General features: G+C 41.9%; 1 protein-coding gene across 2 annotated transcripts; it reads left to right on the top strand.

Moving 5' to 3' along the window:
- Positions 1–599: 599 nt before the first annotated feature.
- On the top strand, positions 600–23,570 carry PWWP2B (PWWP domain containing 2B). 2 transcript variants are annotated; one of them, XM_043550950.1, is made up of 4 exons: positions 600–720; positions 3,569–3,962; positions 19,172–20,831; positions 21,954–23,570. In XM_043550950.1, the coding sequence occupies exons 2-3, from the start codon at positions 3,820–3,822 to the stop codon at positions 20,811–20,813; spliced, it is 1,785 nt and encodes a 594-aa protein (XP_043406885.1). In that variant the 5' UTR covers positions 600–720; positions 3,569–3,819; the 3' UTR covers positions 20,814–20,831; positions 21,954–23,570. The 2 variants fall into 2 exon arrangements, with proteins under 2 accessions (XP_043406885.1, XP_043406886.1); XM_043550951.1 differs by having other exon boundaries at positions 693–1,003.
- Positions 23,571–26,078: the final 2,508 nt, after the last annotated feature.

Raw genomic sequence — 26,078 nt, 5'->3', positions numbered from 1 at the left:
ACTGTTTCACTCTTACTTCTGCGCAGATCAGAGGACTGCAATAAACAGAATTTAAAAAAAAAATCTTCAGTACCTGCTTGTGACAGAAATATAATATGAAAATTGGAGCCGTATTTTTAACCTGCGGGAAAGCCGTAACCTCTCGGCTCAAAACATGTTTTGATAGTTTTCTACCTCGGGTTAGGCACCCCCTCCCACCACCACCAACTTCAAAATCGTCTCAAATGCTTCCAAGACCAGCAGTTTAATGCTTTTCATTGGGAGGATGCCTGCCAAAACCAAACCACAGCCTAATTCCCTAGAGACTACTGCTAACATCTCCCGCTCTGTTCCAGCAGAATTTAGCTACCAGCCTTCTCCTCCGCAGGGAGATGGCTGTTGCTTTGCTGTGACCAGTGGCGCTGCCTGCCATCTTTCAGGCGGGAGCTCAAGAGGACCCAGAACGGAGGAATGCGGTTGAGTCAAGGTGGCTACTGCAGCAGCGCTCGCTGCCCCGCCAATCCTGGCGCGCCACTGAAGCTTGTCAGACGCAGCAGCCGCTACAGTCCCTAAGGCGGGGGCGGGGCTTCCCCGCCCGGAGCGGCCGGAGAGGTCAGTCACCGGGAGCGAATGCCGCATTTAGCCGCTAGGGGGTGCGTGTTGGAAACGGAATGCCACATAGTAACCTCTCTAAATTGTCAAACACTGTAATTGTTAAAGGGCTGGAGACTGATCGCGCAGGTAACGTGAGCCCTGGACTTTTCTCTTATTTTCAGTGCCTTTGCAGCGATTCTTATTTCTTAGGTTTTCATCCTGTTTTGGATCTTTGTTTTGCTTTGGGTTTGTTTGTACCCTCGCACCCCCCCCCCCCCCCCCCCCGCTTTTGGCTGCTCCTTTCCGTTTAGATCCTTATTACAGGCGACTCCAGTGCGACTAACTCCTTCTCCTGTTTCTCATGGTCAAACATTGACCAAACAAACTTAATCAAGATTGAAGTAATCGAGTAAACAACAGCAACAACACTGTAAGTTCAGTGAGCCCACAATACAGGTTTATTAATGTGTAACGATGTTCTGTGCATTTGTGGCTCACACCAAAAATGGTTTTAAAGGTATTAAAGAACTGCAGTATTTAGCTGAGGTGTGCTGAAGCTGTTCCTTTTGGATCCCGCAGATAATCCAGTTGTTCTGGTTCAGAATTAGTTTTGATTGAACTGTACAGTGTTTTTTAAATTACCTTTATTACTATAAAAAGACAATTTGAGAGGAAACTAGTTTTAAATAACATTTTTCAATAAGTTTTAAAATAACTTGTTTTAATCTGTTAAACTAAATACAGGATGAAAATATATTTTTCTATCACGATTTTATAATACTTTAGTCAAACTGATCAGTAAAACACAGATTTTAAAATATCAGCAATGAATAGATGGGTCCAAATAAAAAGAGCCTAAACCTTGACATTTTTTCTTTGACCTAATATACTGTAGAATGTGTTTCATTTATTACTTTAATTATCTTCACTACCAGGGTGCTAGCCATCCTGTAGTTTCTCATTAAAAAGAAAAACTATTGTTTACTTTGCAAACAGGAAGTGCAATTTACTTTTTTAAAAAAATATGAAGATGTAATTGGTAATAATCAGGGCCTTCAATGGTCTCTTGGAATTTATATGTAATCACAAATTCTTTCCTATGAATGTGAGTAACAGTCTGGTTTCTATTTCACAGCTTTATTTAACTGAACTATTTCTAGTACTATTGAACTTTATATAAAATAAACCATAATGATTATTAGATAATGAAAACAAGAGGTTTCTAACAGCACTGTTGTAGGCATATATTTAAAGAAGTCTTGTGATGGTGGGATCTCGGATGGACAGGAAGGGCTGACTGACCTTGGACCCTTTCTGAATGCAGCATTGCTCAGTAAGAAGCAGTTAGCAGTTGTCTTTTCATAGTTACAGTGTATAGGCCAACTAGAGTAACAGTTCTGGAATATTTTAAATCTAGAGTAAGATTTACAACCTATGAGATTCACTCAGCACCCACAACTGGTAGCCTTTGACTGAATATGAAGGGAAAAAAAGCAGCTTTAACCTTCTTACTTTTAATCTAATGCGCTTCCAGATGAAACTGTTTTTTACTTCCTTGTTGCTTTGCCTTGACAGGCCTAAAAAGGAACCTGAACACTTGCCCATTGAGCTTTTGTTTGATTATTAAAAATAACATTGTTGAATTGCTACTTGAAACAATAATGAAATATATTTCACTTTAAACACATTTTAAAGGAGCCTGTTCAGTGTTGTGAGGACTCCCTCAGGAAAGAAAACATATTTTCCTGCAAATTCAGTGCTATATATAGAAGAGTTCTTTTCTCATGATTTATAGTAGCCACGTTCTAATGCAATAGATTTTTGCTCTACTCTCTGCTAAATATTCGCCTTTTCTAAATGTACCCTAGGTATCTCTTTCTTATTTAAATGAATAAGAACTGATTTAGTTTTTCCAGTACCACAATATATCATTTGGAAAAAGGCATTCTGGAAAATTGAATTTATATCACTTGAAATTAAACTAAAATAATAAATCCAGGTTTCTAAAGGCAGTTTTGCTCATTTGGAATCAGACACCTCATTTGGGATTAATTGTAAAGCAGTTTTTACACTATCTTTTACTTGTGATACGCAATGCAAAATGCTTCATCAGTGAGGCATTTGAAATCTCATACATAATTTGTTGAAATTTCACTCCTTCACTTACAATTTGACACGTCTGCAGGCTGCAACTCTATAAGAGCAAGCTTTTGAGTTATAAAAATGTACTGATTGACAGGTGCTGAGAAAAGTGAGCTGTTCTCGGTGTCCTAGGAAAGCAAATTTAAAGTTGCAGTTAACCCTCTAAATGGATAAAAGTGACTTGCTGTATTTGCATACTTGTCAGCATTTGAATGCCATTCAGACAGCCTTTAAACACCATTGTAATACATTTGAGCTAGGATATCTTTTTTAGAGCAGCTGTATGGGAACATCTTATTTAGCTTTAAAAAAATAAAGACGGCTTCTTTCCCTCCCACATTATATAGGGACAGTTAACACGTATGGATCAGGAGTAAATGATGGTGTAGTTATCTTCCTAAGGAACAATTTGGGCCAGGAAAATTCTTTAACATGTCTAAATAATCAAGATGTAGCCTGGTGAGGATGGTATAATTATGTCCTAGAGGAAAGGGGCAGAAGGGGGAACAATCTTAATCTAGCCTATTAACATATTATTGCATATGGAGTATTCATCCTCCTGGAACCCAGGGAAAGAAGGTGACTCCCCGATCCTTTCAACGTGCTATGGGCCTGATTCTCCTGCAGCCCAATGTAGCGCAGAGCGGATACGCACTGACCCTTTAACATGTTGTTGCACATGGTGCTGTGAGGGCAGAGCGGAGACCCCTGGACTCTTATGTTACTGATGTGGTATTGTGGGGGCAGAGAGGAGACCCCCTACCAGGCCCCGCCGTGAGCGGCAGTAGCCGCCTTAGTCTTCCTGGCATGCTCTTCTCCAATAATCACCCTGAACTGTAGCCAATTGTTGCAGGATTCGGCCGTGGAACGTTCCCGGGAGGGAAGCATTGTGACGTCAGCGCACCTACTAATCCTCCCAATTGAGGGGGAGCCTGGAGCCATGAGGTCATCGTAGCGGCCGGTGTAGCCATCCGGGCGGCGGCAGCGGCGGGGGAGGGGAGAGCAGAGAGCAGAGCAGAACGGGCAGCGGGCCCAAGCGAGGCCGACTGGGAGCCTGCCGCCGCGCTCCAGCTGTACTGAGGCGGACGCCGAGCTCCCGCAAGCATGGAGGAGGCTGAGGCGAAGGAGCTGCAGGTCGGCTCCTGGCTACCCGTGCTGGTGGAGCAGATGGTGAACGACACGTTGGTGGTCACCTTGAGCTGCGGGGAGAGGCGCTTCACTGGGATCCTCCTGGACTGCACTAAAAAGTAGGAGCCCTCAATGCTTTGATTCTTACCCAAAATATTTCCAAGGGTGATGATTGCAACTGAGAAGTTTTTTTCTCTATAGAGTATGGCCTGCTGCTGCACAGAGAGATCAGAGCAGCTGGGGAGGAGGAGGGATTAGGCCATAATCAGATTAAAGAGTTAAGGTTGCATTGCACATTGCAGGTGGGGGAGGGGAGGGGAAAAAGTGTGTGCGGGGGGAGGGTTCTTCTAAAAAAAGCAAATTCTGGATTTGGTTTCATTTTCTTTTCAAAAATCCAGCTTGGAAGGAGACTTTCAGAGGGTTGTTATCCAGTTACACTTCAAGATAAATTTGAAAATATTTTTCAGTGACCATCTTAGAAGCTTTGAAAAGAAGAAAAACCTTGTGTGAAAGTATTTAAAAGTAACTCTTTTTATGGGCATAGGTTACTAGAAAAAGTCTGGCCCCCATCAAGGAGGGGAATTGACTACATCTGTTTAAGTGCCTTCACTGTCCCAGAGGCTGCTTGTAGAGTTAACGTTTTGTTTTGGACCAGAAACTGCACATTTGTCAAGAAAAAGGTTTTGTTGAATAAAAATATTAGAACTTGACAAAGTTCTTTTTAATGATGTTACGATTGTGTAGTAAGTCTGGGTGTGCTGGGTAGTGGTATGATGTCAGATACTGCCATAATTATAGACTTTCTTTCTTTGTTCAGGAATACCATATGCTTCAACAGCTTTATCTTCTGGGGAAACTGACCTGTTAATTTTAATAATGCAAAAATAAAAAGGGTATGGAGATATTAGTCATGGGTTTTCTAGAATATTATACAAAAATGATCAGTTTAGGTAAAACACTTTATTTGCCATGTATTTGGAGCTAATATGCTTAGTACAAATTATTAGTGTGGTAGCAAGACTCTGATTAGTATATAAGCATACAATGGTGGAATACTCTTTACGTGCTTTGAGTTAACATATGCTGTGCATTTGCCATGTAATTGCAAAACTGTAACAAACGATCTGTTAGACATAATGAAATGTGTAATAGCCATTTAGATTGCTGGATAGCTGATCCTTATTTATTGTTAGTGGAAGGTTCTTTTTTTTTTTAACCAAGTTAGAACTCGATTTAATCACACACAAATATAAAGGTTTGTTATTTTTAAAGTTTCAGATTAGCATATATGCTGTGTTTTTAGCCAATTATCTATATTATGTCTTTATTTAATCCTCTGGTGTAGTAAAGTCCCTGGAATACATCACTGCATGATAATGGGATCCTACTAGATGAGTGGTGTGAGAAGAGAAAGTGGAGGCATTAATCAAACATATATGTCTTTGCTTTCCTTTAGTTTTTATTTTCAGAGTGGGAACTGTAAATGTCTCCTGTTTTTTGAAGGCCTCAATTTTTTCCTTAATACATTCCTAGACTTTGCTACAGGCTTTCCCCCTCCCCACCCCCACTCAGCAGTGCAAAACCATTATCCTTTGACAATTATCCTACTGGCATTATCTCTTAATTAGATGTGCCAGAAAACATTAATACTAAAGTCATGTGAGTTAACATATGGCTTCATGTTAATTTTATCCATCTACCTCATTGTCTACAGTATGTGAAAGTGCTCAACTCAAACATTTTAAACTAAGATGCAGCTAAATGAGGGTTCACATGTTTTCCTTCTCATTGTCCAAGTAGCCAGCTAGCACTACTAATATCCAGTATCCCTAGAAATCCTTGCATTATGTAGTCAGCCATTGGAGAAGGACTGCAGCTTTATTGATTTCTCTCTGTCACTGAAGAAACTGAAGCCAATAATGTAGGTTCAATTCCAACATTTGAAGCTTTCCATTCTGGAATTTCTACAGTGATCTTGTTACCATTCTTGTGCCTTCCCTCAGAAGCTTGCCCTACTAAAATCCAATGCTTTTCAGTTTTCGTTGCTCATCTTAAATCCTCAGGGTGGTGTTTTGGGGGTTTGTTTTTTTGGTGCTTTTTTATTTATTTGGTGGCCTTCTGATGTTCTTCTCTTATTTAATTTTGGTTGTGGATTCTGCTGCAGCAGCAGGGTACCATGGCCCTGTCTTCTGCCACAATGCCATCATGAATATATTGTACCCACTTGAAGTGGTCAAGACCTCGTCTGACATTGATGATAGTTGCCCCTGAAACTTAAATGCTAATTTTATTGAGAGTAGGGGTGATGTTCACATACCGCATGCTTTATTTCATTACAATGATCTTAAAGAATTGTTAGACAATTAATAATAAAATAGCCTTTTAGACAGTAATGCTTGTTGTACTATTAACTTTAAAACTTTAAAAAAACAAAACAAAACAAAAAAAGATTTCATTTCTGTTTCATTTGTATTTACATTCTGAGCTAGGGGAGGACTGTTGATTATACATTTATTGAATAGTCATTTTCACTCTGACAAAATTTGCCAGTGACTCCCTGGACAAAGGACATGTGAAATGAGACTTTTTTTATTAATTCATTTTTACAAAATGCTTGAATAGTTATCACTTCCCCAGACCACTTCAGATTTTCCATAATCTTTGGGGCCAGATTTGCAAATATATTTTTGTGCCTTGACATGCAGATAGGAATTTTTAAATGGATCCAGAATGGTACCTCTCTCCAAAATGGATTAGGTGCCTAACTCCTATTGTTTTTAATGCCTGCTACGCACCTAACCTGTTTAAAACACTTTTGAAAATCCCACTAGACACCTATTTGCATTTTTAAGCACTTAAATATCTGTAAAAATCTGGCCCTTAGGGTCCTAAGTCACTTTTGAAAATGGGACTTACGCTTCTAAGTTGCTTTGGCACTCTTGAAAATTTTACTTTTGGTGCCTATCCCTCTTTTTTTTTTTTTTTTTTTCCCCCCCCCCCTTTTGTGATGATTTTCCTCTTCAGTTGGAACAATAAGCTACTCCTCCATTTCTAATAGGCCTCTTTTGAGGCACTTAAGCGAGGTGTATACTACACAATTTTGTTGGCATAGCTATGTCTGTCAGGGATGTGAAAAAAACCACCACCCCTAACCAACATAGTTGTGATTGTAAACCCCCCAGCATAAATGCTTCTGTTGGTGTAGTTAATGTCATTTGGGGAGGTGTTGTTACTATGCCTGCAGAAAAACCCATTCTGTGGCATATGCTGTGCGTACACTGGGCTATGCCAGTATAGCTGTATCAGCAAAGGCTGTGTAATGTAGATGAGCCCTTAGGATACTTTCAGAATTCTTCTCTGCCAATTCTAAGGTTAAGTCAGTGGAATGTTAATGTATGTTCATACTATCCCCAGTCCACAAGTTCCTGGCAAAATCAGTTACCTTAAAAATAATCTGAATTTGTGGAGTCCTCTGTTAGAGGATGAAACCCTCCAATTATCTGACAAATCAGATGCCCACATCCTGATGATATTTAACTATATAATCACATGGCAAAAATGGATGTATTAAAGTCTATTTCTGACAGGGAGAGGGGTAAGGAAGCCAAAATGGATTTAAGGCAAAAGATAGGGTTCTCTTTCCTGATTATAAGTAACCAATGTTAAATAGAAATAGGGTTACGTGGACGGAAAAAAGCATTTCTTGTAGAACTCTTTCCATTTCTTTGTGATGATTTGTCCCATCTTGGTGTTTACCTGCTATCACAAAGCTAAACAGAGGTACTTCTGATGTCCATCTTTAGTCTCTTTAAAAACAGAAATACTGCTGAAGATCTTTGTGATGACCCTAGTGATGTTCCATTGATTCAGTAATATTGGCTCTGCTTTAGCCATCTTGCAAAGAGATTCAGTAAAACAATTGGGAGCCTGACCCTTTCCTTTAAGTGAGGTTGTGAAAGATAAAGAGCTCTTTTTTTTCCTTCCAGCATCTATTAGGGATGAGAAACTTTTAATCACTCTAGCCGGAGGCTGATACGGAAGAGGGAATCCCTGAGTCATGTACAGTACTTGGCTACAGTACATGGCAGCTAGACCTTTTCAACAGAGTTTGGATCCTGGAGCTTGTTGGTTGATGAGCCTCCCTTTTTGCAGGCCCCTGCCTAATATTCCAGTCAGTCTATCTAGGTCAGAGGTGGGCAAACTATGGCACGCGGGCCACATCTGGCCCACAGGACCGTCCTGTCCGGCCCTTGAGCTCCCAGCCAAGGAGGCTAGTCCCCGGCCCCTCCCCCGTAGCCTCAGCTTGCTGCGCCGCCAGTGGTCGGGATGGCGGGGCTGCGAACTCCTGCGAGGCTGGCTCCAGCTGGGCCGCATGGCTGCCAGTCCTGCTGCTCTGAGTGGCATGGTAAGGGGGTGAGGAGTTGGGGGGAGGGGAGGGGGTTGGATAAGGGTCAGGGGGTCCCGGAGGGCAGTCAGGGGGCTGTTGGATGGAGCGGAGGTTCGAGCGGGGTGGTGGTGGTCAGGGGATGGGGAACAGGGAGGGGGTGGGGGTGTGGATAGGAGTGGGGGCAGTCAGGAGATGGGGGGTAGGGGTTGGATGGAGGGGGTCCCAGGAGACGGTGGTCAGGGGACAAGGAGCAGGGGATGTTGGATGGGTCAGGGGTTCTGAGGGGGGTAGTCGGGGGCGGGAAGTGGATACGGGGTGGGGACCAGCTTTTTTTGGGGAGGCACAGCCTTCCCTACTGGCCCTCCATACAGTTTCAGAACCCCAATGTGGCTCTCAGGCCAAAAAGTTTGCCCACCCCTGTCATAGGTATAAGCGTATGAATATTGTGCCATATACTGGAGTATCTAGGTACCAATGGGCTAGTTCTCTTGTTAGTAGGTGTCCTGTAACCATCTCATAGCCTTATTTAGGTGCTGACCTTGCAATAATCTATACAGGTAGATTCCTGGCTCCTTGTGGAGTCCCAGTTACTTCAGTGGGCCTCCACATGGATATAAGCATTCTCCTGTGTGGATCAGACTGGAGGATTGGGGCCCTACTACAGTGAAAACTTTGGCCAAGATTTTCAAGGCTGACTTGTGGAGGTCTCACTTCTGAGTGGCAGTTTAGACAGCTTAAAGAGGCTGGGCCCTCCGTAACTTCTGAAAATCCGGCTGCTTTAGGCACCCAAAATCACTAGTTGCCCAAAAACTTAAAGGTCAAGATTTTCATGGTAGCCTTCAATAGCACAAAATAATGGACGCTAATCTTGCTTATCTGTTGACTTTTGGCTATTGAAAGTAGAGTTAGAACATGCCAGTGAAGAATCTGCACTTATTCTGTTGCAGTGGAAGATGCATCTATTTACAAAGCAGTTGCCTAAAGTAACATTGAAGTACTGGATTTTGCTTCCATAAGAAAAGTTCAAACTCCAAGCAATACTGTTGGTCCCATAGAAAGCAAGAAAATTCTTACTATTGCAAAGCCACTTAATGTCCTGTAGAGAACAAGGGACTAGAGCAAGACTGCATCCGAAACCCTTTCTATATTGCATCTCTGTGGCCAAAGCTTGAAAAATAAACTTGCTTGGAAGCTTCCTTGGGCAAATGCCACGGAGTTCTGCAGAACCTAAGCTTTTTTTTTTTTTTTAATGAAGTTTCTAATGCTTAGGTTCCCTTCTGCCCTATCAAGGGGGTGGGTCTTTGCTGCTGCTGCTGCTTAGAGCTTTAATAAAGAACAGTAGAGTGAAAGCTGACCAGAGTCCTGTCAAACTTTGTGCTACTACTCAGAAGCCTGCTGGCAGCTGTGAAACTGACAGATTCAGGCAGTTCCATGTTGCTGTTTGGGAAAGTTGAGCAACGGGAGCTATTCTTCGAGAGGAAAGTTTGGCGGGGAGATGAGGAGAGTAGAGTAGATGCTTCAGCCAAAAGTTGGAGGAAAGGGAGAAACAGAAGAGATCTCAACCCACCTTTTATCCGCCAAGAAATGTTGCATTCATTTCTCTCCTCTAGTAATTAGAGGAGGGTTTTGTGATGGGGATGGTAGGTTAGCACTCTACATTTATCAGAAATATACTATCTGGAGGCTGAGATTAAAGCTAAAGCCTCCCAGCTGGGTCCAGGACAGAACCCTGCTAGCAATCCTAACACCCTTCCCTTTCCCAGCATTGGAGTCGGGGGGCAGCGGTTCTCCTCAGTGTATTGTCTCTGGAGAGTAAAGGCCTGCATCTCATGTCTTTGGCTAATAAACATAGTCCTTTGGCTCAAAAATGTTACTAGCATGTCTGTGGATAGGGTGGGGGGATGTATGTGAGGTGAGTTCCTATGTGGAGGTGTGGGGGGGAAGAGGGAACTTGATGGAATATGAAAGAAATGTAATTCTGGGAGGGAGAAGTGAGGGACAGTGAAGACAACATGGAGAAAAGAAACCTCATGATCTATTGTAGGAATAAAAAGAGTAGGGTAAAATGAGGAAGGGAAAGGTGTTTTTAAAAATGGAAAAATCTAGAGAGGTGTAGTATGTTTAAAAAGGTGCTAAGTAAAAAGCTGATTGTTAGTAATATAACTAAATGCAGTACAGAACTGTGTTTATTTCTTTCAATATGTGGTGTGTGGCTTTGGGAAGTGTGGTGGCACAAGAATCTTTCACCATGGCTAGTAGGCTTAGCCATTGGGCTAGTAGGATTATCCAGACACCTTTCTTTTTCTAAGTCTTGCCTGTGGCCATCAGCATCACAGGAATGTGTGCATACAATCCATATTTTTCTGACCGTGAAGGAGCAGATGTTGCTCTTCAAAGGAAAATACCGTTTCAAGATCACAGCTTCTGGACCTAAGCTGATGAAGGAAGCATGAGCTGCTGCTCCCCCACCCTCTAACCACACATCCCCTTTATCCTTTAACTCATGCACTGGGAGGAGGGCACAAAAACAAAACAAAAAATGGTAATCTTATATAGCTGTAGAATAATCTTTCAAAAAACACCTACAGTTGCCTGCATATGAGGACACTTTTTTAAACAACATGCACTCAGACTTTACTGGGACTGACTATAACTCTTACCAGTTCAAAACACTGATTTCTATGTGGATAATCTATTTTGGTTTGTCATCTTGAGTTTAATAAATGTGAAACCCAAATTTACATCCTATCTTAGTATTTACATTAATGAAGGACTATAACCTGGTTGACTGCACTTACAATGTTCTTGCTAGCAAGACTAGCCAGTTTTGATGTAATCTAAATTATAAAGAGCTGAATCTTAATTATGTGTGGGTTTAAGCATTTGCAAAACAGAGGATGGTGTTGCCTGTCTCCAGGGAGAGAGGGGATTGAGGAAATTAATCATTTTGGCTGTGCATGTCCCAGAAGGCTAAGACGAATAACTGAGACTGAATTCATGTCCTGTAGTACATGCTGGTGCCTATAATACCCAGACACTTTCACATGCCCCTAAGCTCAAGAAAATGAAAATGCAGAATCTGTGACTGAGCAGATTTGAATATGCCGCATCAATAATGACAATGTGCAGCTATATAAAATGTTAAGTAATTTGTGCAGGTCAGGAGAAAAAACTAGGTTTAGCTAAGTTTGTGTTACTCTAAGACTTTACTAAAAACTGAAGTGTGGTAATGGAAGTATGTTTCATGAAATGTACTTAATGTTATGTTATACAGTTTATTTGAAGAGGTCTATCACCTATAATTAAAACCTATGTCAGTCCAGAAATTATTCTGGCTTATCAGAAACAAACTTAAATCTGTATGGGGTTGTTTTTAATCGTTCTGCAGCTAAACTTGTGTGGAGTAACTTATATTTGTAGCATAGTTTTCCAAAAGAAATAAGAAGGTATAAAGAAATGGTAGCTCTACTCATTGAGTACCTCTATTAAATCGCATTGGCATATTGGTCACATGGCCTTTGTGCTTGAACAGAGGGCAGTAGTGTATGGTGATGAGGGCCATATAAGTATCTGGACAAATGTAAGGACTCATCACTATGAACATAGCCTCCCTAGCTCCTTTGGGCGGGTGATGGGGCTGGTAGATGGTCAGAACTTCACAAACTGGGGAGTTGGTGGCAATGGCAACACCAAGTTTGGACTTGCCCACTCCTCCCAAAGGCAAACTGGTAGGGAGACTTAAAAGAAAAATATTTTTTCCTCAAAACTAATTTAAAAATCTCCAACGTGAACAAAGCAAATGCAGGCTGACTTTGTGGGCAAAAGCAGCAAAATATGGCCCCTCAGGATAAAACAGTCACCTCAGTTGTCTGTCTTGGATTCAGACAGGAAACTACAGTACTGAGTATTACTTGCCCAGTAGTCTGCAGTACTATGGTATCTTGCTCAAAGATAAGAGACACAATAAATACTAGCGGAATTCTGCACCAAAAAAAAAAAAATTCAGTTAAAATATTTTAATAATTCTGTATCTTTTATTTGTCAAAATAACACAATTTAATCATGCCAGTTTCAGTTATTTTGGTAATTTATATCAAAATACCTGTCAGCAACTGTCTGTAACAATACAGATGACAAAAAAAAGATTCAGGAAATTTTTTTTTTTTTTTTTTTTACAAATAGATTCCTTACTAGGCCTATAAATACAGAACTCTGAGTAATAATTAATTTAAACTACAATACAGAAATGTATTTCCCGCACCCCTCAGAAGCAGTGCAAAGGCTTGGGGGCGTCAGGAGTAACAGAGGAGCTGAGGGAGAGGGAAGTTATTGCTGTAGAGGAGCCTGGGTATGAACTTGGAGGGTTGTTGAGTGTGGGTGATGGGAGAAGTGTGGAACAGGGTGTTTTTTGGGTAGGGAGGGATTGTTAGGGAGCCTCCACCATGCATACCTTAGCTGACCCCTAGCCTCTCCCAATCAATCAGGCACATCTGCCCCTGTCCTCATGTGTTTCTGCACTCCCCTCTCCCCACGTGTCCTTGCCGCCCCTTTTCCCCATGTGGCCCTCCACCCCACTCCTGTTCAGCCCCTTTGAACCCCTGTCTGTGACACTCCACACACACACACCCACCCACCCACCCTGCATCCCCATGTGCCCCACACTTTCTGTCCCTCGGTACTGTGTGTCTCCTGATCGGGCTGGGTGAGTGGCTGCTCTCTGTTCTGGTGCCACAGTGGCCCCTAGTGGGAGAAAGGCATAACTGCAGTACCTTTCCATCAGAACGTTGTTTCTGCAGGCAGGGGGGAATGCATGGCACATGAATTCTGCACATAGGCAGTAGTACAGAATTTCCCCAGGAGTAAATAGAGAAAATTGTCTTCTCTTGATGGCCTCTATTTCACTGCCATTGCTTTCACCGCCAATCTGAAGTTATTTAAGATATAAAGAGTTCAACTTCCACTTGCTTTGTTTTGTGCTATAATCCTCAAACAAATCTTTGGGATGGGCATAAGCTCAGTCAGTAGACTAGAAAGATGTTGCCAGTCTGTGGTTAGCCTATTTCAACGCAATTATGATTGTGGTGGCAGCTTTACATAGGCAGATCCAAAACCAAAATGATGAATTTAAACTCCCATCTGGAAACAAACCTGAAAGCCAAGGTAGACACTGGTGCTGCCCCACCTTAAATTTCCAAACGCTTTGTGTAGCCTTGCAGAGAGTGCGTTGCCAATACTCTAATCTCAGTGTGACACAACCAGGGACAACTATGAACCTCACTACATACAAACCCTTTCCCAAAAAGCTGTCTGGGCCACCACAGCTGCTACCTGAGAATGCTGGAGCAACCAGGGATCTAAAATAGCCGCTGAATTCCAAATCTGAGTAATTAACAGCCCAGGCAATCCCTCAGTCAAAGAGGCTTATAGTTTCTCCCAAACCACCAGTGTTATTTGAGGCTGGGCAGGGCTGGATCTCAGCCAGTCAAAGGATTGAATTGCTGCATGGAGGCTGGACATATGGTAGCAATGTGACTACTTCTCGATTGCCCAGGGCTGACATTAGGGACTATCACTTTACTACAGTTTTGTATAGAGCCAAGCACAATGAGGCCCCAGCCTGGTTGAGCCTTCTGGGCACTACAATAGAAATATTAACTAATTGTCCGCTCTACCCTTATTGCAGAGCTCTCCCTTGATTGTTTTAAGGAGTGGTTAAAGCACAGAGGGTAAGCCTAGTCAGACCCCCATTCATTCATACTAGTTCAGTGACTTCACTTCACTAAACTTTCTCAAATAAGATACCTTTGGGTTAATTACGCACTCTCATACTCTCTGGTATTGCAATCTGGCCACATATCAGTCTCCATCTGCTATAACTGGCTCACCTTTACCATTAAAACTGTTTATGGATCTTAGTTACTCTTTTTAAAATGTTTTTTACTTTACTATGATTGTCAGTTTTGGGATGCAGACTAGGGTACTGAGCCTCATCTAATCAGTGCCAAATTTACTAATTGTAAACCACAATTCCAATGATTCTCACCAGAAACAGTTGTCATCCCACTTCTCAGGAAAATTTTTTAATACCTAAGTGCTGGACCATGGTCTGCTAAAACTTTGCTGTGGCATGTTTTGTAAAAGTAATGAAGTCACTGACCTCATAAAGGACTGGATCATAGTACGTTTACCATACGAGTTCTGGTGATTTCAGTAGGACTGCTCATGTAAGTTAGGCTAGCAGGATCAAGCCTTTAGAGAACTGACAAGCCTTTAGAGAACTGTCATTGCTTTAATGACTCTGGTAGTTCTGTTTAAACCCTTGGGCCTACTTGTAAGAGTAAGGTAAACAGAAGGTATGTCTACACTTAGAGTTATTGCGCTGTAAGTTTCACCGGTGATAGGGAACCGGTAAAAGTAAAGCGCTGGTTTGTGTACTCACTCAATTCCTCAGGTGTCAGAGAGTGTTTACACTACCAGCACTTCCATCGCTGATGAGAGCAGCGCTGTAGGGCAGCTGTCCCACAGTGCAGCTCTCTTGAGAAGTCTTGTGGGATGGGGGGGTGTGCGGAAGGCATTCTGGGTCCCTTCTCAGTGCCCCGTGCTGCCCTGCTTCATGTCTCAGGAGCCCCATTACTTCCTGGTTGCTTCCGTGGCATTTTTGTAAAAACCGCCACATCTACAAGCAAAGGGAAAGGGAGCTTCAAACTTCCCGGAGCTTACAGGGGGAGGGGCGGACGTCCATGCGTCAGAGCAGTGGAGCTGCTGGCCAGAGTGGTCGCTTTTGGAACTGTGGGATCTCCTCTGGAGGCCAAACGTTTTGAGTTTCACTGCAAAAAGTCATTAACAAGTGTAGATGCTCCCGTGGTTTTAGCGCAAAAAAGGGACTTTTTGTGCCTTAAATGGTGTGTGTAGACATACCCAGAATTTACCTTCTAATGGAGTGGAATAGAGGAAAATTCCTCTATTGCATAGTTTCATTTGGTCAAGCCAGAACTGTTCTACTTAACTGAATAAGTAAAGTGTCGCACAGTTCCGACCAAAGCTGCATGAATAATAGCACTATATTGGTTTCCATTATAAGCTCCACTAATACCTCAGGTTCGATGTGCAACTTATGGTTGCTTTATAGCAAATATGTTAGCAGAGTCTGTCACTTTAAAACCTTTAATTCTCAGGCTTGACTTTCCTTTTTTTGTAAAGCTCTCAAACAAAATGGCTTAGTTTTTAAGTTATATTTTGCAAGCAGTTGTTTAGTCCTCTTCCTGTAGACTAAGCTAATTTTCTTCTAATTTGGAAAGTGTCACCTAGACCTAAATATAAAAATGGTCAAGATGTCATAATCTCTCCAGGTAAATGGAAAGGAAATTAAAACTTTATAGTTTTCCAGTTACTAAATTATTTGAACTCTTAAAGAACAAAGAATACTGATGAGTCGGTGCCAAAATTAAGGACCAATTCCTGTTTTTTGTGACTTACGCAAGCAATTTCTTTTTTTCCTGGTGGGTTTTCTCACACAAATCAGGTAAGAAGGGTTTGGCCTGTAATTAACGTCTGCAGAAACAAAAATGAAACCATTTACCATAATAAATTGGAGTGTGCGTCTTAGTTAGTGTTAAGAAGCAGGGGAGTGGCAGTGAGTTTATAAGGCTAATGCAGTCTTGGGAAGAAAGCCACCATCTCTCTTCTTTAATATCCAATTGTATGCGACCTCCACTAACGCTCCTCTAGGAAGAAGAGTTTCCCTACTTTGATGTGCAGCTGTCATCTGAAACAGCAGTAGCCTAAAAAGATCTGCAGTGAGAGTGTGAGGTTTACCCTTCCAGCAAAAAGTTCCACCCTGTGGATATGGTGCTGAGAAAGAAATACAGCAGCCTTACCAGTCAGGTCTGAAGGCACCTACTGGAAGCAAAGCAGGAGAAGCTTCTGGGTGATCAGCAGTACGTGCAGTCAAACTGACTGTCAGCTTGCCTATTCTGACTCCTCACAGCCAACTGTACTCCCATCCCCCTGGGTTCTTTATGCTGCTCTCTGGAAGGGGATTGGACATGAGGTTGAGGGAGTTTCCATGCTTCTCAATTATTCTCTGAGCTGGAGATGCCAAATCCCCTTTCTGCTGGCCTGTGTTGGCACCTGCCTCCCCCTCTTTAGGCAGGAGTTGATCACTGAAGGTAGCAGGAAGGAAAGGGAGCACTAGAGAGAAGTTTATTTAATCTCAAGGTAAAACGGCCCGTGGAACACACTCTACCTTCCATTTTTGTTAGTTCCTCAGAGCTTAATTTGTAAAACAATTTACATTTATTTAAGAAGTTAGAACACTTGCTTGACAGTACATGCTCTAGTAACTGTATGTTGAGCCTTGCACTGTAACAGGCTGTTCTTGCGTTCCCAAAACTACCTGAAAACTTCTTTTCTACTGAAACTTTCCATTGTGTTTCTGCTCAGAGGTAGAAAACTACTTTGGAAAAACCTAAGCGCAATCTATCAAGCCTTTATTTTTATTTATTTTTTTTTATTTTAGAAATTGTAACTCAAAAGTACCTGACACTTTCACTTCTTAAAAAAAGAAAAAAAAAAAAACCCTTACCCCTTTATTTTCAGACACTAAGAAAGGGTGTAGTAACAATAGCTTGTTGCAGATCATATTGCTCCCAGTGAACCTGAAAGATAAAATGTTTCAGACATGTCAGCCAAGTATATGGGGACTGTACTACACTGACCGCTCTAATGGCTAATTGATGGGTTAGTTTTATATGATACCTGAAAGCTGAGGAGGATGTGGGACAAAAGAAGGGGAAAGCGGATAAGGAGAAGTCTGGATGTCTTGGACGGGGAGAGACAGTGTAGCTATGTCTTGATAAGAGATAATTGTGGGGTATGACAAATGTCTTGTAGAAACTCATAGGATAAAAATAGCTCATCTAGGTCTTTGTTAGAGAGGATGATCTCCATTACAAGATGAATGTTGCCTGCTTCCAATCACATAAGAACGGAGGGTCTTGTCCTTTTTGTGAGTAAAGGACAGTTTTAAAGAAAGTCATTTTTGCTAAAACTGATCTTTTAATCTAAAGTGCAGTAGGGAATCTTCCCCCAAGTCCCAGGGGTGCTGGAACACTTTTGTATTAGTGGGTGGTGCTGAGAGCCATTGAACCAAACTGTCCGCGCTCTATATGATGGAAACAACTTTAAGCCAGGGGGTGTGGCAGCACCCCTAGTTCCAGCATTTATGCCAAGGCCTGGCTTGTCTCAAAGTACAAGGTGAAGTTTAGAGCTTAAAAATATGGCTACACATTTCATGCTGTATTTCTTGTAGGAGTCAAAATATTGGAGAAAAGGGTTGAATTGGAGTTATTAAAAACAAAATTTTGTGTCTGGGATGTGTTGCTGCTGAAATTTGAACCAGAAAGAACACAGCTTAGCTCTTATTGAGTTTTCAGGCCCACGGAAAAATCATTGTATTACTTGTTAAAGGAATAGATGTCATGTCATATATGAACCACTGAGACTCACATGGAACCTCATGAAGGCATTCTTTTTAATAATAATATTTTTTAAAAAGTGACTATTTTACAAAACTTGCAATTTACTTATTCTCAATCTGTCAAGAACAGACTGGGTATTAATAAGTCAGTGGAACATAATGCTCTCCCTGCTTAATAAAACCTAAACACAAAGTAGAATTTCATATTGCAAAGAGTCATTTTGTCAGACACATGTGTTCATGGAAAATCTCTCTCCCATTAATCTTTTGCTGCTGTATTGCAAAGAAAGGTGAATTCCCTCTTCTTAGACAGCATTTTTCATATTGAAGCTGTAAACCTTCAGAACAATAAACTGATAGTTTAGTGTGCAAAGCCCAGTCCTTGACACATAATTGTTAACCCTGATCCTGAACAAGCAAGAAAATCCTGAAGGCCAGGCCAAGGAACAGAAATGAACCACTGCAGCAAAGTATACCCCAAACATGTGGGTAGGGAAAGGGAGGGGAAAATCTACAAAGAGCTGGTGGTGTGATGAAGCAGTGTTTCCACTCATTGTCCTGGTTTTACATTCCCCACAGACGTGACACTGGTCCTTGCTTGGCTAAGACTTCAGAGATTAGCACAGATACAATGTCTGGTCCAGCAATATATCTGCTGGCGCAGCTGGCTGTCACTATTCAGAAGAAACCTATGGAAATAAAATGTTCGTACTTACTTTAGAAAGGGCCCTGTGACATACTCAGTGTGTGCAATACTGTAATATTCTATGATAACATTTGTCATTGCATAAATGACATTTTCTGCTTGATTTGGCTAGCTTGGAGATATAGCAAGTACATTTTAAAAAAAAAAAAAAAAGGAAGAATAAGGGCTCAGGGTGAACATGCATGCTACTATAAAACCCCATGCTTGAATATGCAAGTTGGGAAATTAGTCATTCAGTGACCTGACTTGCACGTGCATGTGGCTCAACTGTTGCATGGTAATCTAAAAATTTAGTCTTAGAAATCTAGCATACTGAAAGAATTGTTAATAGTTCCCCAAAGACTTGCAGTGTTCTACTCTTCTATACATCATCTTTTCCATGGTATTACTGGCCTGTTGAGTGTGGCTATGATAGGAGTCAATACTTGTTCTGGATTGTGTGAATGGTGCTAGACTAGAAACAAAACATGCGCACACTTCACTAATACAATGGTAAGGCTGAGAATTCAGTGCACAGGTCACTTTGGACTTTCCACCCAAAAAGTGGATTATACACTCTATCCATTTGGAGATGGCTCTTTCTCAACAGGATAAAATTAGCTGCTGTTTAAAAATGAAGGGAAAATGTTGACCTCTTAGTGCATTGGGCAAATATTCTTTCAGAAAATGGCATTTTTGGTAAGTTTTAATTTTTGTCAAAGAAATCTCAGTTTTCACAGTTCTGATTTGTGTATTTTTTTTCCCCACACTGCTATAGGTCTGGCTTGCTCTGTCTTCCACCACCTTCGTTGCCAAAGCAAGAGGACCCTCCTGCTGATGCTTGCACTAACTGGGTTCCTGAAAACAGACGGGCCGCGAAGGGTGAGACGGAGTCCCAGCTTTCTAGTGAAAAACCTCCCAAAGGAAACAATGATGAACAGGTTCCTCCTCTTTTGCCACCTCCATCGCCAGGCAATGTTCCTCCTTACCCGCCCTATTTTGAGGGAGCTCCTTTTCCTCCTCCTTTATGGTTAAGACACACATATAACCAGTGGGTTCCTCAGCCACCACCAAGGACTATAAAGAGGACAAAAAGACGGTTGTCACGAAATAGAGACCCAGGAAGGCTTATCATGAGCACTATTAGGCTGAGGCCCAGGCAAGTGCTCTGTGAAAAATGTAAAAATACTCTGAACCCAGAGGAAGTGAACTACAAAGCCAGGCAAAATGCTAAAACAAGGAGGAAGCTAAGCATTCAGGATAAGGAGCAAAAAAAGCACAGTGATTCTGATTCTGTAGAGAAAAGGAACAAAAGAGAAAAGAGGGAGGAAGACAAATTTTCTGGGGAATTAGTGCATCGAACTCCAGTGATAAAAATATCCTACAGCACACCACAAGGTAAAGGTGAAGTTGTGAAAATTCCCTCCCGGATTCATGGATCAGTTAAACCATTTTGTCCACAGCGGATATTGCAGAATGGAGGGGAGGACCAAGAGGAGAACCGAGACTCTGAACGATATCAGGAAACCAAATGTTTTATGGATAAGTCGGCAAGCAGCCAACTTGCTTCCATTCCAAAACTGAAATTAACTAGGCCTGTGCATTCCAATGCAGATGTTCCACCTCCAAAAATCAGACTGAAACCCCATCGAATAAATGATGGTCAGAGTGTTTCCATTTATAAAGCAGAACTTATTGATGAGATAAATGTCCTTCAGAGTAGCAGGGAGTCCAATCCTGCTGCATTTTACACTGATGAATCTGCAGATAGAAGTTTAGCAGAGATGTCTTCAGGGAGTTCAGGTGAAGATGATGACTTCAAAAGATTTCCCCAAGGTAAAGATGGACATGATAACTTGGCTTTTCTTATGAATTATCGTAAAAGGAAGGCAGATTCTTCTAGTTTATCAGTGTGTAGCAATGACAGTCTAGATGAATCCAAATCCTCTAGTTCAGAAGTAACATCACCAGAAATGTGTGACTTTTTACCTGGTGATGATGCATCTGTTTCTTCATCTTCAAAAGATGACCGTAAAATTGTGCCACCATTAACAGTTAGACTACATACACAGAGTGTCTCTAAATGTGTCACTGAAGATGGAAGAACTGTTTCAGTGGGGGATATTGTTTGGGGTAAAATTCATGGTTTCCCATGGTGGCCGGCACGTGTTCTTGACATAAACCTTAGCCAGAAGGAAAATGGAGAACCTTCCTGGCGAGAAGCTAAAGTATCATGGTTTGGTTCTCCAACAACCTCATTCTTATCTGTTTCAAAACTCTCTCCTTTCTCTGAATCTTTCAAACTGAGATTTAATCGTAAGAAGAAAGGGATGTATCGGAAAGCTATTACAGAAGCTGCAAAGGCAGTAGAGCATCTGACCCCAGAAATAAGAGATCTCTTAACCCAGTTTGAAACATAACTTTGCCTCCAGTACCAGGTGAGTGCATACTGGATTGATGCTACCTGTACTAACATTCTTGTACAGATTGCATTTGTCTTCTTGTCATGTCTGTTCTTATTTCTCTTTGTTTTGTCTTTGAGTTGCCTAAAAGATCAGGGTTAAACTTCTTATTCGGAGGTCTAGAAACACATGTTTAAGTGACCTTTCAGAAGAGACCTTTAGCTCTCACAGACTTCAGTGAGACTCACAGGAAGCAGCCCCTTAATTCTAATAGGGGACTATGGGCCAATTTATTGCTGTGGGGAAAGGAGCATTGTTGCTCAGGGTGGCCCCATACTACCTCCCAGCCAGCTTTGCTAGTGTACCATCTGGACAGATGAGGGAACAGACGTGTAATTACGTGGGATTCTAAATGTGGGTATGTGAGAAGCAGACTCATGCAGTCGTGTTTTGACTCTGACAATGACATTGTAGGTAAGTGACTTGACTGTCTCTGTTTTGCCATCTAAGTACATATCGGTGTAATAATACTTGCCTACCACACAAGGGTGTAATGGGTATTGACTGACCATACTTATGTGCTAAAATTCATCCTGCTGTGGCTGAAGACCTAGTGGCCCCTAGGCCCTTAGCTGTTTTGGTGAACTGTCCCTTGAAAAAACACTTTTTTATAAATGATAACTTACGTGTAGACACTATACAAGCAGCTGGCTTTAATAATCAAAGATGCTCACGATGGCCCTCTCTCCACCCCCTTCATTCTTCTCGAAGTCTAACAGTCCACTTGGGTTTGCTTCCTTCTGCAAAAGATATTCTCTTCTCCATGTGTCTCACTTTAAACTACAATAATCACATCCGACTATTTGTCCTAAAGCTAAGAACAAAACACTTGGTTCCTTTTTCTCTGGCAACTTCCTGAAAGTACAATACCCTGAGTACCACTGAGAGAAGGTGGAAGGACATCAACATAGTAATCAGTTCTTGGGAAACAGCTGAGAGCGTAATATTGGTTCTCCTATGTGATTGAAGAAGATACTTTTTCTCTTACTTTTAAGTTGTAATATGTGTCTCTGTGATCAGTCTTCAGTGTTTAAAATTACAAAATGTAGCGCAAATTCAAATAGCTCTATTATTTCAATTTCAATTTGCATTTTATAGGGCCTGTCCCTGCTCCAATTGAAGTCCATGGCAAAACTCCTGGTGACATTGAATAAGATCAAGATTTGTCTCTTGGCATCCTGCTGATGGTGGCTATCATGCTAAACATGACCACATGCATGACACTTACAGATTGGGACCCCAGTGAAATATTATTAAACCAGGATACAAACTAACTTTTTTTTTCTCTGAAATCACAATTCTAACTGTTAGAAAAACTTTTCCTCTTTTAAAATCTAGTTTTGTGCTCTGGCTCCCACAGAGCTCAATGGTGGTTCATCACTTTGTCCCTTATTTTCCTCATTTGCCTTATTTAAGAAATGCATACACAAGCCAATGATTTTTTTTTTTCTTCCAAGTTTCTAGCATGAGGAAGCTTACTCATGATTTATAGCAATATTTGACTCAACACTTCAGCTATTGTGACTAAGCTGGTAAATGTTTGTATAATTCGGAGGCAGGCAGGTTTGATCTAGAGGAAAATGAAGGGAAATTCTGCTGACAGTTTGCTTTTGCAAACTTATTCTGGATAGTTAAATCTTGAAAAACTGCACTAATGAGAAGCACTGGACGTTCTTTCACCCTCCATCAAATGTCACCAGTTTATTTACCTGAATGTGAGAGAAACCCAGAATTCTCCCTCTTTCTTTGTACCATGACCATTGTGCCAAATTCCTCACTTCTCCTACGTAAAAACCTGAATTGAGCTTAGAAAGGCCTTAAGGCATTCCTGAAAACGTTCTTTATCTTCTCTCTACCCAAGTGCCGTATCTGACTCACCTTTTCAGTCTTTCTGCTAAAATTATCTGTCAGTTTCCATGAGAAAATAACTAGTAGATATTCATCTGCGAAAGATAATGCTTCAATACGTCTGTTAGTCTATAAGGTGCCACAGGACTCTTTGCCGCTATCTGCTAACTGTGCCACAACTTAATTCTGTACCAACCAGGAGGCAGCCATCGCATCTGATGACTTGTAAGGAGGGAAAGGGGCAGGAGATCAAAGGTCGTCATCACTTGGATCTTCAGTATGACATTGTACTGCTGCTACACTGGATTTTTCTTGTTTGTGGTTCCTTTTTTCCCCATTGTGTCTTGCTTTTACATAATTTTTATGACATGCATCAATAACTAGATGATACCATATTTGAATACCTTGTCTAAAACTAGCTTTCTGTCCCTTCAATGGGACAGAGTTTCATTACTTTCTGTGAATTTTCTTAAGACAACTGAAGTTTTCTCACCACTTTTCAGTAACTGACGACTTCTTTTCCTTTTAGTTGCTGTAGGTCACACTGGCTCAGTTACTGTTGCAATCAGTCGTGCCAGGAAAAACTTATTTGTGTTGTAAATCAAAGTGTGTCTTGATTGTTTTAGGATGTTCAGTCGTGAGTCTTTTATGTCTCTGATATGGTAATTAACAAGATTACGTAGCCATACTTGTAATAACACACTTTGTGCCATTGCAGAAATGGGCCCATTAATACTTGTGTAAGGGGAGATCTGTTTACAAACAAAATCCAATAGAACCACATAACATTTATAACAAGGAGTCCGGTGGCACCTTAAAGATTTAACAGATTTATTTGGACACAAGCTTTCCTCTGTGTGTGTGTGTGTGTGTGTAAAAAAAAAAAAAAAAAAAAAAAAAAAAAAAACCCACTTCTTCAGATGGGTTTTGTTTTTTTTTACCCACAAAAACTTATGCCCAAATAAATCTGTCTTTAAGGTGCCACTGGACTCCTTGTTGTTTTTGTGGATACAGACTAACATGGCTAGCCCTCTGATACATGGCCCACAACATTTATGTTTAAAATTAAAGTAATATGATCAGACTAGATCAATAAGTAAAACAGTCACTCACCTGTCACAAGTGTTCTACTGTTAACCTTCTCAAATATCTTAGGTGGCTTCTGGCCTATAGGGAACGGAGAACACATTGGGGAGTTACTGGAGACCTCAATATAGAGCAGAGGTGGGCAAACTACATTCCGTGGACCACATCCGGCTTGTGGGACCATCCTGCCCAGCACTTGAGCTCCTGGCCGGGGAGGCTAGCCCCCAGCCCTCCCCTGCTGTCCGTTTCTCTCTCCTCCCCCCCCCCCCCCCCCCCCCCCCCCCCCCCCAGCTCGCTGTGGCACCAGCACACTGGGCGGCGGGGCTGTGAGCTCCTGCCGGGCAGCATGGCTGCGAGAGCTGCCAGCCTGTCCCAGTGCTCTAGGCTGTGCGGCGGCGTGGCTGGCTCTGGCCGGGTGGCGTGGCTGCCAGTCCTGGTGCTCTGAGCAGCATGGTAAGGGAGTGGAGAGTAGGGGGGTTGGGTAGGGGGCAGTCAGGGGACAGAGAGCAGGGGGTGGTTGGATAGGCATGGGAGTCCCGAGGGCCTGTCAGGGGCAGGGGTGTGGATAGGGTCCAGGTCGGTCAGGGGGAGTTGGTTAGGGGGTGGTCAGGGGACAAGGCACAGGGAGGGTTGGATGGGTCAGGGGTTCTGAGGGGGGCAGTCAGGGTGTGGGCAGTGGGAGGGGGCGAATAGGGGGTGGGGGCCAGGCTGTTTGGGGAGGCACAGCCTTCCCTACCGGCCCTCCATACAGTTTTAGAACCCCAATGTGGCCCTCAGGCCAAAAAGTTTGCCCACCATGATATAGCATCTACAAATGCAAAATAAGCTGAATACATGTGGATTCACTTAATACTAGAGCTGATCAAATAATGTTAACCATATCTGACTAAATTATTTGACCAACTATTACAAAACAAAACTTCCAGTTGGCAAGGTTAATTAGCCCTACTTTTTGCTTCCCCTGCAAAATGTACTTTGGGTAGAGAGTTAACCTTGTCATTAAATCGCCAATAAAAATATGGCAATGGGAAAAAGAAAGGCAGAGTAGTAACCTGTAAAATCCAATTTCATAAGACACTCTTGATTCAGCAGATAGGGAAAAAATCTCCCACTAAACATGTTCCCATGCCTCTTTGCAGCTGTCTTTGATATACAAGCATAACTTGCTGTTTGAGAACTGGTGGCTTCATAAATGTCTTTTGCACTGTAACTAAATGCTTGTAATATACTGTCTCTTATTTCGGTGGTATGTTTGTTTTGGTAAGCATTGAAACTCGGACCAAGTTTGCTGATTTTGCTTTTAAGATTAAAGTTTTTTGTAGTTGCTACTGAAAATTAGCTGGACAAGTCCTGAAAATAATGGGAGCATCAGAATAGTGGATGATATTTAACCTTAAATCTAAATCCCTGTTTACAGCAGGCCTGCTTGAAGGCCTGCGTAGAGCGTTTTAGCAAGGGTCATGTTGTAAATGGGAGTGCTTAATGGGGTTGGGAGCCAAAATGTAGTCAAGTCTTCTGCCAGGATTGCTTTTGAAGGCAGACCTCCTTGGGGTAGGGAGGGGAGAAAAGTGTGGGAAGATGGTTACCTCAAACTGTATTCTGTGTAAGAGCGAAAATATGGATCTGGCTTTGTCTTGAGCAAAGGCAAGCCTGTATTCACTTGCTGAAGTCCCAAGTGGGGCTGAAGTTGCACTGCTATCACTTTTGGCATAGCTTACTTTTAAGCAAGCTTACAGCAATTCTTGGTTCTGCCACTTTCAGATTATTTGAGCAAAACCAGATCAGGTTCCAAGGATGTAACCAAGTTATATTTATTGACTTGGCTTATGAAAATCATTCCATATTCTCCCCCAGCCCTCCTTGTAGGAGTTCATCACTAGTGTTGAAGACACTTATGAAATCACCTATAGAGGATATTAATGGGTAAATGGGTCTTCAGCGTGACTGGCTTTCTTTAACGTCAGAAACAAAACCACTGAAGATGTATCTGTGGTTGAGGGAGAGGGGTGCAGCCTATATGTACCTAACTTAATTTTACAAATGCATGTATCATTTCTCTTAACTCAGATTTTACACATCAAGCAAATTCATGGAGTATTGATCCATTGAATAGTAAACAACACCTTTATCACCACAGTAAAAAGTTCCAATATTTCTTTAAGGTCTTGTGGTACATGGGTCTCCTCATCCATCCAGCTATCCCAGGGGCGGGCAAACTTTGTGGCCTGAGGGCCACATCGGGTTTCCAAGAGTGTATGGAGGGCCGGTTAGGGGAGGCTGTATCTCCCC

This window comes from Chelonia mydas, chromosome 7, assembly GCF_015237465.2.
Source record: "Chelonia mydas isolate rCheMyd1 chromosome 7, rCheMyd1.pri.v2, whole genome shotgun sequence".
NCBI classification, from domain to species: Eukaryota; Metazoa; Chordata; order Testudines; family Cheloniidae; genus Chelonia; species Chelonia mydas.
Note: the sequence above shows the minus strand (reverse complement) of the source record. Positions and strands in the feature narration are given on the sequence as shown.

Coding starts and splice junctions, on each gene's coding strand:
- PWWP2B (XM_043550950.1), top strand. CDS start 3,820: ATGGAGGAGGCTGAGGCGAAGGAGCTGCAGGTCGGCTCCTGGCTACCC. Junction 3,963..19,171: donor CTCCTGGACTGCACTAAAAA/GTAGGAGCCCTC, acceptor ACACTGCTATAG/GTCTGGCTTGCTCTGTCTTC.